Consider the following 13,878-nt stretch of genomic DNA (forward strand, 5'->3'; position numbering starts at 1 on the left):
TTCCTCCGCATTTAATCCTTTGCTAAACCCCACGAGATTCAGGGAAGTGTTCACTGACTTCTTTCCATTTCAAGCACATACAGAAGTCCCTATTTCTTGCCCAGGACTTCTTTCCAGAATCAATTAGTAAATTATCTCCTGTGGAATAAAAATTATTTGTATGAGTAGGGGAACAAGAGTAAGTGTTCAGCATGCCCCTTGTAGCGTAGGGATGGTATCTATGCCTAGCTCCAGACTAACGCTTTCTTGGCCAACTCTCATAACTACTTAGTTCACTCAAGAAGAATTAAACTATAATGGTGGTTTCAAATACGTGACAACATTGCTTAGAAAATCCATGAAAAAATTATGTTGTATCTAAATTACTTAGGCTGTTTTGTAACTGTTTCTAGCATATTTGTCATATTACCTTAAAAGTACCCTTATGAGAGATATTATTGCTTGAATTGGACACAGAATAAGAAATCTGAACAGAATACAACTCTTTCAAGTTCACCAGTGACTCTGTGCCACACTAATTAAGGAAGCAAGGCTGGCTATATAACTTTTGTCTATACAGTCCACTGTATGGTACATATTCTTTGGGGCAGGTGTAAAACCCAGTTCTACAGAAGCTTATTTCCCCCCCCTTCCACTGGTACATTTTCCAGTACCTAGCAAGATTTCTACAGAAGGTTTAAAAAGTGCCTCAACTAATTGACTGAAGAAGAAACCCCTTAAGAGCTATCAGAGATAAAGAAGTCCCTCTTCCAACAATCACTGGAGGGTCAGAGAACATACCAGGAAAAGTACCACTGTATGCTCACTGCTCTGAGATACCTCCCTAAAACTACAGGGAAAAAAACCATAGAATTAAAGCGAAGAATATCATATTGATTAGCATCACTGAGAGAAATTAAAATAGTCCTTCATTATAAATCCCTAAAAATTACACTGCTCTCTATCAGGTACTAATTGGTACAAATATTAAAAACTGCAGGGATGATATTCAAGGTTTTGCAATATTAATACACCTACCATCTGATTTTGTAATTTTTCAAACATTACTTTGAAGCTCCTGTAGCCAATTATATAGTGTTATTATTAATTACAGCTTGCAGCTTGAAACACAGTGTTATCAATAGAGTTCAGCTGCATAAATATAAAAGTAAAACTTAAAATTGAATTAAACTGTTTCTTCTTTGTGAGGATACGTTCGAATATTATTAGTTGTGAAAATCAATTTGTTAAGCTTGAAACCAGTCTTTAAAGCAGAAATATCTCTGGGAAAAAGGTTACATTTCATGTACATTTCTTCAGTCTTCACGTTGCAAGGTTTTTTAATCTTCTATTAAATAACATCTTGGGGACACACACACACACAGCCTATTCATCAACTTACTTAATGGGATATAAAAAGCTTTAGCTTTATATCAAAGGTATACAAAGATTACTGTAGTAAATGTGAATTAATCTTAACAGCAATCCATCTTATTTATTTCTAAATTATCCATAAATAATCTAAGTGGAGAGGAAAGGTTACACACCCTTAAGTTTTATTTTCCTGCTCAACCCTCTTCCCCACTTCACACTAAACTGTCACTCTATCCATTGAAAGCTTTAGACGTTCAAAAGATATTAAAGGTAAGAAGTAATCCAATAATTTGGAGAAAAGCAGAGATACAATGCACAACTGTAGGCACACAAAAAAACATCAAGACAAAAGATGATCTAAGAACAATGTCAAAGAAATGTCACAGACCATTCTCTATGTAAACAAAACAGAACTAGCTATGCTGAAGTCTGAAACAATTTAAATAAAGCTACTGTAGCGTTCATTCAGTATATGTATTCTTTACAGTTAGGTATATAGTTACCAATGTGACTGTAATGGCAAAATATTACAAAGTATCATAAAGTAACTGTGGTCCGTTCTCAGAAAAATGCTATTGACTGCAATGTACCAGGATAAAGGGAGTAGGTAAAACTACAAAACCTTGTTCCTAAAAAAAAGCTTTCAAGGGCACACACTGATATTAAGTATACACTTCTCTTCTGCGGTAAAGCTTCTATGAGGTTATGTCATTTTGGCTCAGTCAAAGATCTGGTCCTAAAACCTCTTTGCTGTCATCTTTACACCCCTGGCAAAACATGCAAAACTGACTTACAGGAAAAAAGGGAGCAAGCAATGCTGAAGTTCCTCACCTATTCCCAAAGACCAGCCACCGTTCCCTGCCTTTATCACTTTTACCTCCTCTTCTGATAGTTTCATAAGTGTTTCACTGCCAGTACCCATCAGTCCTTGTGTCAATTTTTTGTTGACCGCTAGTGGGGATAAAATCTGTCACGTAGCATTTCATATACTATTTCTGGATTTGTTACATTTTCCAGTACTAACTGAGCAAGTATTCTGACCCCGAAGAGATTTTTCTGAACCAAATGTTTCTATATTCTGTAAAAAAGCTAAAAGAATCCCATGATTTTCTCTGTGATGGTAAATTCATTTGGTATCTAATAGCAGGGGGAATGAACCATTAAAAGAATTCTGATTAGAGACTTTCCAACATTTATTTTGTCAAACATCATTAACAGCAAAGTAAATAGAAGCACAATATTCAGCATGACAGTTTAATGAGGACTTGGTAAAATGTGCTTCCTTCTTCTCCCCTTTTTAGTTTCTGTTGGTGAGTCAAGTTTCTCTCAGTTTAATGCTTAAACTCTTAAGCATTCTCATTTTGTATGAATCCATTCCTTTGGCCAATGCACCAAAATTATTTGATCAAAGTTATTATAGTGGTATCATTGATTAACTTTGTAATGAGAGTAGAAAATTCTATAAATTTAATCATTGTCTTCAAAAAATAACACATGGAAGAATGCATTGGAATAAGCACCATTCCCTATTCTCCTTACAATCATTGTCATGTAAAATATTTAATTTCCAGCTATGCTTTGTCCCAGACAGGATCTTTGTCATTAAAATGAGAGCAGATTCTGATATGTAATATATTCTGTGACATGTTGGGGTGGCACCACTTTGACCTTTTCAGTATTCCACATTTCATTTGGGAGCCTGTTCCTTCCTTTTTGCTTCTGTTGCTGATAAAGAAATAGAAGTTTAACAGAAGGCCAATCAAACTGGAAATTAGAGGTAAAGAGTCAAGCTCACAACAAATAACTACCTGAAATTATAAGTACATGAAATTAACCTCTATTTTAAAAATATTTAAAACCCTAATCCTTCTTAATTCTTAACTGACTGGAGAAAACAAACAAACAAAAAAAAAAAACAAAAACCAAACCACAAACATACAAAAAAAACCCTACCAAGTTTTCCTATTTATATTTTCAAAACAGGTATCTCACATGTCCTCTCAGGTACTAAACTTTTATCAGAAATTAATATATCAATTTCTTTCGCATCCTTTCGTCAAATGTATTGCTTTCCATTATGCTTATCCTTACATTTATTTTGCTTCCAGTTGTTGGTTACTTATCTCAAACAGGATGTAAAGTACTCAGAAAAGATTTGAGCTGCCCTATGCATTTGTATGCCAGCAGCACATGGGGAGCAATGTCCTGATTAAATTCTCATAACACACAGTTTATTAACATAGAGCTGGTAAGTTTTGCTATTAGGTGTGCATTCTTATACTATGTGAAGATTTTTATAAACCTACCTAGACTCTATAGTTTTGGACCTCACAATTACATGCTATTCAAACTTTCCATTCTAAAAAGATTTCCAGCCCTATGGTTCAGGTGAAAGGTCTGAGGACAGTGGATAATAGAATCAGGCTGGAAGGGACATTAAGAAATCATCCAATCCACCTCCCAGCCGCAAGGAAGAACTAAGTACAGTTATACAACCCCTGGACAGGTGTTTGTCTAATGCATTCTCACAGATCCTCAGCAATGGAGGCTCCAAAACGTCCCCAGGCAAATTGGTCTAATGCTTTAATGTCTTAACCTTTAAAAGGGGCTTTCTCTAAATCTAAATGGAATCATGCTGGAGACTCCTTCTGTTCACTTACACCGTATCTGGATGAACAAGTGATCCTGTACATTTCTGAAAAGCCATTCATCTATTTGAAAACATTATTTTCCATCACCTGCTGAGCACTTCATTTGTCTACTTTCAGGACTCAGCAGAACTAGCTGGGCTGCAGGCGGTTTCAAGGAAAAGTGATTTTCAGCCAATGAACTACTCAGTGAATGTCTGGGGCAGCCAATCTATTCACTGCTGTATTTGACACAATAGATAAACCCCCTCTTTTAGGTATGAACTGTGGAAGAACTATCCATGCCTTTGCAAACTCCAGATCAAACCATTGTATTGTAGCCAGCCTTGGCTCTCCCATGAAGACATCTAGGATATGACAGCATTGTTGAGAAGCTAGAAACAGAGTATTTATTAGTTAACTGACCGAGCAGATTATACACACTGCTTCCCTAATGGCATGAATCGCAGCAGTTTTGTCTCACTGCCAAATTGTTGTGAGTAATCAGTACTCTTTATGGTTCAAGCATAAGTACCTGAGACACATGCACCTTCCTATATGATTGAGATGGTCTCTATATTCACATGTGGTTATTGAAAATGGAAGATATTGTCATATTTTCTCACTCAAGCTGACTTGAAGGAACCAGAGTTCATATGTACGTGCCCTGAAAGTCAGATCCAGTAGATTAATCCAGACTTTCTGAGGAAAGATGGGAACGCTGTTTGCAATTTTTTTTTTTTTTTAAAGGATATTACTTGGTGTCATTTAACACTGTACTTAGTGAAAGAACAATTTCACCCCCTTTCAAACCACATGCTACTCATCATCTTATTCCTTGGTGTCCAAAACCTACTGCTCCTGAGAAAGAGCCATTTTTTCAGTCCAGAAATAACTATGGAAGTGTGAAAAAAAACAAACGATCAAAGGGACTTAAATATACTTCCCATAATAATGCCTGTATTTATATAGCACATTTCATCCTGAAGGAAAAACAAGGGTGTATCTTTGTACTTCACAGATTTTTTGTTGTTTTTCAAATTCATCAAAATTAAAACCCCTAGATTTATCAGTGCTGGAACATGGACAATGAGGTCTCATAGGATTATGATTGTCCTAAACTAAATCAATCATTACATCTCCTCGAATCTGGCTGTAATTTAGCTGGTGGTTGCTTTTTGGCCCTAACTCATCAAGGAGCTCCCCCTTTCCAAAGAGGGCAAGAGGCAGAAATTTTTTGCCTCTCAAAAGCTCTTCTTAAATTACTGCCAGAACTGTCACCTTGGCAGATGTGTGAGCAGCAAAATCATCCACAACCCCCTCCACTTGAGTCCAGGTAACATTCTTGCAAGCATTTGATCGGTCTGTGTAGACCTAGGCAGAGCTCAGCGATGTTCTGTAACCCAGCAGCTACAAATACAAAACTTGATAAACATACACTCACCAATTTCTCTGGAGATCTGGGTGAATGCTTCTACGCCGCTCTCTCCATAGTTGCCTTCGGAAGCCAGCGTTGACACGTAGTTCCACCCAAGGGCTGTGACAATGTCAACCATGGCCTGTGCTTGGTAGGAGTCTGGTGGGACCACTCGAGAGAAGAAGTCATACCTGGTGTTATCGCTCAGTTCTGGAGCTGTAGATGCATAGCTGATTTGAGGTATCTGCAAATAGAGTGACAAGTCATTCAAGCCAATCTAATACCATTTTACACTATATACTTGTACGCTTGAAAGGCTTAAAATAGATTATGCACTAGCATTGTGCAGAACTGAATATCTTGTTTTAATTAAATCAACTGATCAGAAGGCATCTCAGATTTTGTAAAATGTCAGTCAAGTCTTATTGTATAACACTCTCACCAAGAAATAGCGCATTCTGCTTTTCTCCAGGTATCATGATTCTTGACGTGTAAGTGTAAAAACTTGTTTTTTGATCCTGGCTCTGATAGGAACAGGTAAAGAAAGAAAAAAAAAAAAAAAGAGGAATTCTTACTATTACTACAGAAGATGAAAAGGTCAGTTTTGATGACTGTGATTCTTAAAAACGCTGCACTTAAATTTGACGAGTAAAATCTAGATTATTTCCATTTCATTGTTTTGTTTATTTATGTGCATGCAACTGTGCTTTTCCATTTTATTCCTTTTCAAGTTGTCTTTTTTCAAGCTTTCACTGCCATAGGTTTTTCATTTTCCGGTTTTAATATGGTGTTGTGCATGATTTCAGAATACTTAATACAAAAAGCTATCTATCTGATGAAAAAACACCCCCAAAAAAATTATCTGTATAAAATATACATATATAGAAGAAGAAAGGTTTCAAGGATGGCAATGTTTGTAGAAACCACCACAATATTCTTTGAAGAAACAAAAACCAACAAAAACCCCCATTAAATAACTGAACTACATTTCCAAAATAAATTACGATTTTCAAAGGAAAAAAAAAAAATGAGGTGATTTTGTGTTAACTCTTTTCTAAATAAATGATTTGGCAATGTCCAGGAGAAGCTGTCTGTAAGCAATATTCAACTATTCTGAAGAGCATTTTGGTGCAAGAAAAATTAATTAACATTTATGACAACTTAAAAGAGGAACGATTTTCTCATTTCAAATGGTAAAACTGATGAAATAGTCACTGGCTTGAAATGAAATATACTCCAAAAATTGCATTGTTTTTCTAATCTATATTAACAATAGGTGGTTAATTCCTTACATCTTACAAAACATAAAAGAGTCTTCAAGAAAGCAATCTGAACAGAGTTCCTAAATTGATTCTGTTGAGAACCCAATTTATCAGTCCCAGATAACAGGTGATCTGGTAAATGCTCACTGTCGTATTTGATGCTATAGCAGAAGGCTTCAGTGTAACCCTTAGGTCCTGTACAGTGCTTCCTCATCAGCACAAATTAAAGAAGGGATCTGAGGCAAATATCAGGGATTCAAAGAATATGGTCATTAACCATACCTGCAAAGACAGCATAGACTCTTACAGCCTGAATAAACAGTTTGTAGCCTAAGGGACGAAAAAATCAATGCTCAGTCAGAAGCAAACAAAACAAACTCTTATATATCTTGGCTATATTCTTCTTTAAGAAATTTTCTACTCATGGAAACGCCTTAGAATAAATAAGCTGAAATGTTGCAATAATAGCACCTAGAGAGAACAGAAAAAAAAGGAAAGGGAGGATCACAGAAAAAGTAAGCTAAAGGTTATATCTCATGGAAATCAGTATTCCTAACAGCAAAGATCCACCAAGTAAAAATAAAGGATAAATTGTCCTTACAAAACTTGCCTTGTATAAATTCCCTTTCTTTCAGAAAATGTTTGAATCATCTTTATCTCTTTACAGACAAGAGATTTTGGCCTGTAATAACACAATTATGCACATTTAGAGCACATATCATTCCCTTTCTAAATTTGCTCTATTACTCTCTAAACCAGTCATTTTTTCCAGATAGAAAAAAAATAAAGGCAAGCTTTGTGATTTTACTCATTTTGCTCCTCGGTGCACCATTTCACAAATACTATGGCATTCCTGCTTTGCTGAAAGCTATTTTATCAATAATGTTCATAAAATTAACACCAGTAAGAGATCTTTTAGATGGATACTTTGTCATTGAAAATCTTGAAGTCTAGTCCACAGAGTTATATCCATTAACTTCCTCAGTTCCTGTTTCTCTTCAGGCATGAGATGAATAATAAATCCTAGATATGTGTTTGTAAGAGAGCCATTGGTACTACACAGCAATGAGATGATTCAGATCAATAAAGATATTTTATGTAGTAGGAATATCACTTATTTGGGGCCTTGGAAAATGAAGAGATGTTATTTTTCTAGTTTTCATGTCTTTGTAGTTCAGCTTCTTCCCTAGTGTTATTTCTAATAACAGTGGAAAAAAATGGCAGGTAAATACAGTCAAAACCTAATATCCTGAAATCATTTGGCATACTTATTAGCCTTAAATTACCACTGTTTTACAAGTTCTGCACACTTTTCACTAGCATGAAAGAACAATATGCCATGTAAAAGCAAGGAGAAAGACAATCTCTAGCAAGCCACCCCCAAGTTTTGAGAAAAATGGTTCATGCAAAGGAATATGTAGTTATTTTCCTTATTTCTTTTTGTATACATCCCTCATGGTTATAGACAAAACCTTACATTCAAGAATTTTCTCCCCAAAACTGCAGATCTCCCACCCAGAAACACCTCATGGATTGTGCAAAAGGAAACAGAAACTTCCTTCTTTGCCTCCTTTTAAATGTACATTTGTATTCGGGGGGGCACTGAAAAATAGCTTTAAAATTTGAGGATTTGAGGTATGTTCCAACAGTTACATCGTTAGTGAAAAGACTCAGAACAATACTCAAATAAATTGTTTGGCATGAGGACAAATTGTTAGGATTTAGTGGTTCAATAATCCATGAATGAACAATATATACATTAAAATGTAACAACTCTAGTTATGGACTGTAGGTTTAATAAACCATTTTACATGTCCCCAAGTACATTTTACAAAATAGAGCATAATGCTGCCTAATCAAGGGAACTGTTATGCTCTATCAATTCAGTAATACGTGTTTTTAAAACTCCCTAAATACAGACTGTATTTATACTTTAAGTTCCACTGGCCCCAGGAAACATAAATTTGCATTTTGAACAAGACCTGTAAAGGGGTTTTATATTTCTCATTCAAGATTCCTAAATCTAAATTTTCAAAATTAAATACAATATGTGTAACTTTTACATTGTATTTAAGTGTACTGTATAGCACTGTTAATAGCGTACTTCCTTTTCTTTGGGGGGAAAAAAGCAAAGAAAACAATGGATTCTATAACTACATTTGAATCAGTTGTCTCACACACCAGCTGCCACATTCACTGACAATGGCTAAAAACATTCATGTTTGAATGTTCATTGATACATTTTTTTCTATTCTCTCCTATCCTGTGGTTCGGCCGCTGCCTCCCATTAACCCACAATCTGCTGATAAACTCTTGATTTCTAGTGGGAGCTACCAGCAATCTGTCAGTCCTATAATCTAAGTCAGTGGTAGCTTCATCTCATTCTATTATCCTCTCACTGGCATCAGTAAATGATTCTGCATGCTTCGAAAAATAAAAAAGAATTGGAAAAAAGAAAAAAGAAAAAAAAAAAAAAAAGAAGAAAAAAAGAAAAGAAAAATAATTCCTGAGAACTAAGTAGACAGGCTAAGCCTTGAAGATACATTCAAGCCAAAATCAGCAGTCAATAATAGTCCCTGTCTTTTCTGGATCTTTTTGTATACATCTCCAAGCTGACTTAAAATTGTCTCTAAAGATCTTCCATTCCCAGAGGATTAGAGAAGATGGAGCAGTTACTTTTAGAACTAACTGTCCACAAAGCGTGACTGTGGCAGCACTCAAAGGGTGAACAACATCTGTTTGAGATACCCACCAAGCATTACTGCAGAACAGACTTCTGCTCCCTGATGGAGAAGGGTGGACAAATTCACAAGTGCCAAAGGCAGCTAATGTAACTTTTTATTTATTTCAGCTAAGTGGTAACCACTGTCAGTCCCCTGTACACTGAAAAGAAAAGCCACCTACCGCTCCCGAATCCAGGACTATTTATAGGGAAGGATTACCTTGGATCTGTTTGGCGGGTCCAGTGCTGGGATCCAAACCCAAACACATAGAGCTATTGTACCGAGGACAGTAGAAGAAACTACATGACCTAGGTTTGCCCTTCCAGTAAAGCATCTTCACCACAGCAGGCAGTTCTTAGTACGCCTTCTCTTCAATGACATGCTGTCCAACTTTTGGACAGAAGTTCACTGGAACCTTTTTTATTGAGCTTTCAAATCCATTTGCATGCTACATTTGTCAATGTAAAGTTTCAGCTGGCCATTTCAAAATGCCATCTTCCTTTATACAGCCTTTCAGCTGAAAGCATGATTTGGGAGCTGAGTAGCAGACAGTGAAATGAGCTAAGCTCATAAGAAGAAAGACCTGAGAAAGGAATCACCAGTAATTTTGAACATTACTGATTATGAGTTGCAGCAGTACCTGTGCTGTACAGTCACCCACCGTAATGGGCTTAAATCACTCGCATCTTCAGTTTCACTACCCACTCAGCCCTTTCACTAACTTTAACATATCAGCTAGCATTTTATTTCCCTTTTCCATTCTCTCATCACTGAGCAGTCAGTTTTTTGAGGAATAATAGCAATAGCATATTAAAAATAGTAATAATTCTAGCTGACAAATTGAAGTCAATAAACTTTGGGTTAGCGATTGCTTAATATCAACTGGCATTTTACACAATCCAGTAAAGCTTGCAAAGGAGTAAAAGTGCTTGAAATAAAATTTGACTGGACACACGTTTTCAACTTGGTGATTTTTTTAATTTTAAATGTCTATCATTAATCATTAATGGCCCTGTCTTTTCAAGATTTTTATTCCCTCTTCTGTACAGCAAGAAGGAGTTCTTTGTGAGTACAAAAAAACTCACAGCGGTGAAATGAATCCTCAGGGCCTAGATATTGAACAGTTGTTGGAGGAGAGCTAAAGTCACTATATTTTAGCTATTAGTCACATTTGTAAACTGCCATCAGCCAGAGCACCATCTTAGCCTGCTTTCACTTCTGAAAAACATGTCAACCTGCAGTACAGTAATGCTAAACTTATTCAGGGTAGACATTCCAGATTCAAAAGCATTTGATGAGGCTTAATAACATCTTATAATATAGCAAACAAGATTAAAAATCATCTTTTTTGTTACTAACTGTAGGAGGAGATGAAACGCACCCTGAAACCAGCCATTTCTCTCCAGTGACTAGAAAGGGAGTCTGGGAGATGAATCCAACTGTTATACACTGTGTAGAACAATACTGTAAACAACTACTTGTCTTCCGCTGAGTCTCACAATCCCACTCACTTTGGCTACGCATGACTATTAAGACATCTGTGCACAGCTAATGATCAACTTCCTTCTGCAATGTCTTCATCTTTCCATCTATGACAAAAAATGAATAGGTCACCCGTGCCATCATTTGAGACTTTGTTTCATTCATTTTCAGAATAAACCAACATTAAATCATCCTGGGAAGATATAACACATTAAGACTCAGTAACACCATTGGAGATGTGAGATGCCTCTTCAAAGCTCATAGCAGCTGAGCAGGGTGACACCTTGCCATCTCCACTGGCTACAAACCACCTCTCCCAGAGGTGATGTGGAAAAGTTTCAGGATACGAAGTTTTCTGATTCAGCTTCTTTCCATGGGTTTTACCATGAGGACAAGGAAACTGTGACAATATATTTTCCCAGTAGATGTGTATATGTATTCATTTATATTTATAAACGTGTAAATCTAAACTATACATATTTAGACTTATAAACTTGATGTTTTCTCTGTATGTTAAGGACACTCAGCCACACTATTTATTGTGTGTCCAGCAACGCATCTTGATCAAGAATTACCACAGATTTCCACACCCCCCCAAAAAGTATGTTCATATCAGCTGTAGCAAAAGCAAGAAAAAACAGTTATGCTTTCCACCTAGACAAATGCAATTTAAAAAGTATTTAGTTCAAAAAAGTCTGGTAAAATTTAAAAGCTTTGGAAAGGGAAAGAACAAAAGTATAATCTGAAAGCTGCCATTAGCTGATTTCACTTGGAAGGCAGGAATTTTTTTAAACCCATTTGAATTATTCCAAGTCATTCTATTTGCAGTAAATATCATAGCAGTTCCTGTCAAGGGTGCTTGCAATTCATATACTTAATGATGAGGAGCTAATGATAAGGTAGTTTCAAATCTTTTGAAAGTTCCTTACATGTTTGTATAGGTTTTGTGCAAAGACATGGTCTTTGTGATAAAATGCAACATAGCTATTGTTATTTTTTCCCCAAACACAGGAACAGAAGTGATCCATCATACCTAAATGTTTCTGAGCTGGGATGGGTAAATTATTTCACTCTTTCTTTTCACTTCCTATTAGTCTTTCACCGGCTTTACTTTACTTCTGTTGCCATCAGTTACCTTCAGAAGACATATTCCTGAGCAGAACATATCTTCAATGAGCTGCACTGATCTTTTCATGAGAAAAGGACATAGTTGAGAATCAATGCAGCATGTTTTGTTACCAACAAAATTATTTCTGCAATAGGTTGGTCTGATATGTGAAAAATTATGGAGGCAGATGCAATCGCTAGCCCAGTGGAAATATGGAGATAAAATCAAACATGCAAATCCTCTTCATTACTGATTTTCTCTTTTTTTTTTCCTCAGGTACAAACACAGTAATTATCTATCATACCTATTTCTGAGGTTATCTCTGGTGTTCGAACAGACTAGCAACTACAATATTCTGCATAAACTGAATTACACTGGAGAAAGTAATTTCTTATAGTTAATACATGTAATTGTATAGTATCAGATTATAGGATGAAAAAAATATTAAAGCTCCATTGCATTTCATTCTATCCCCACCAGCCAGAAAATGTCTTTTGTAAAGTCTAACCAGATGTGCTCCAGTAAGTGTATTTGTTTGTCACCTGCTGTGCTGCCTTGGTAGTACAGGATGCGACAAAGGAGGAATGTATATAATATAAAGTGTTCGAATTTTACAAGTAGTTTCCTTCCAGTGGGTTGAAGTAGCTCAGGGACTCATTAGAAGTCATTACTTTTAATTAGACACAAGGCATACTATAGAAGAAAATAATAATTATAATGTGATATCACAATCTCAAATCCCATAATAGATACAGCATCTACAAAACAAGTGTACCACTCCAGAAAGTACAGGTCTCTGTGCTGTGTAGTGCACTTTAGGACAAAAACATTAAAAGGATATTTATGCATTACGAACATTTTTACAGCTGAAGCACATCTTGTCACACTGTGCATTGCTGTGTAACTCCAGGAGGATGGGAATCCATCTAAGGACAGCTTGAACTGTCATCAATGTTCTGTGAGAGAGAGTCTATTGATAAATGTTTAACAATGACATTTTCTCAGTAAGGGAGCTCTATTCTGATATTTCCACATCATTTTAAATCCTGGGGTTTGCCTCTCTGAAAACCAACTACGTTAAGCAGTTGCACATTAAATTATCCACCATCCGTAGGCAGCCTCTTTCTAAATATTTTAAACCCAGCTGAGGTCCAGGCACTGAATGATAAACTGCAGAAGCAGCAGATCAAATGAGTAATATTCATACTGAGATCAAATCACAAGGAGGGAGCGGGGCGGGGGGGGGGGGGGGGGGGGCCTTGAGCTTGGGAATGGCTGTTAGCTCTTCCTGCACAGTTTCTTCTGTTCTCCAATCATCAGATCAAACGGGAAGCCAAGGATGGTCAGATAGCTTTAGGGACTTCTTAAACTATTAAAATTCCTTTTTGACTTGTTGGGAAACCCACGCTTAATTATACGTATCAATATGTTAGACTTGCATCAGTCTCTGCTGAGCACAGAGTGAACTCTGATATTTCAAAGCTTTTTTAGCCCTACTTTCCTCATTAGAGCTTGTCATGTCAGTGTCTGGAACTGTAATCTCTTTTGATGAGTTTGAGAAAAATATACAAAGATGTGCATTACTTTTGGTCTGAACTAACAAAGAAAACTTTTTATTATTATTCAACAGTAATAAATTTACTTAGTAGCTCATAAAGTATTCCTCAGTCCAAATCAGGTTTCCTTTACGTTCATTTACTAATTAGTATTGTGGAGAGCCCAGCAGGCAACTCAGAGACTCACCTGTGGGGACCTGCAGTTGTCCCAGGAATTTTTCTGATTACAGAGACTATCCCTATGGAAGAAGAGGGTGCTCTCAGCAGGATGCAAGGTGGGTGCTCTGCTTAATGGACAATTCTGATCTTTGCATTCATTTTTTAGTGCTGCAAGGCCACTTCAGCTTACA

General features: G+C 36.4%; 1 protein-coding gene across 1 annotated transcript in view; it reads right to left on the reverse strand.

The window, feature by feature from the left end:
* GRM8 (glutamate metabotropic receptor 8) overlaps positions 1 to 13,878 on the reverse strand; it is a 344,093-nt gene that overhangs the window by 278,157 nt on the left and 52,058 nt on the right. The window contains exon 2 of the mRNA XM_074169153.1: positions 5,425 to 5,641. Within this exon, the coding sequence (XP_074025254.1) occupies positions 5,425 to 5,641 (217 nt within the window). The remainder of the gene's footprint in view (positions 1 to 5,424; positions 5,642 to 13,878) is intronic.

The sequence above is a fragment of the Numenius arquata genome, chromosome 2 (assembly GCF_964106895.1).
Source record: "Numenius arquata chromosome 2, bNumArq3.hap1.1, whole genome shotgun sequence".
Taxonomy (NCBI): Eukaryota; Metazoa; Chordata; class Aves; order Charadriiformes; family Scolopacidae; genus Numenius; species Numenius arquata.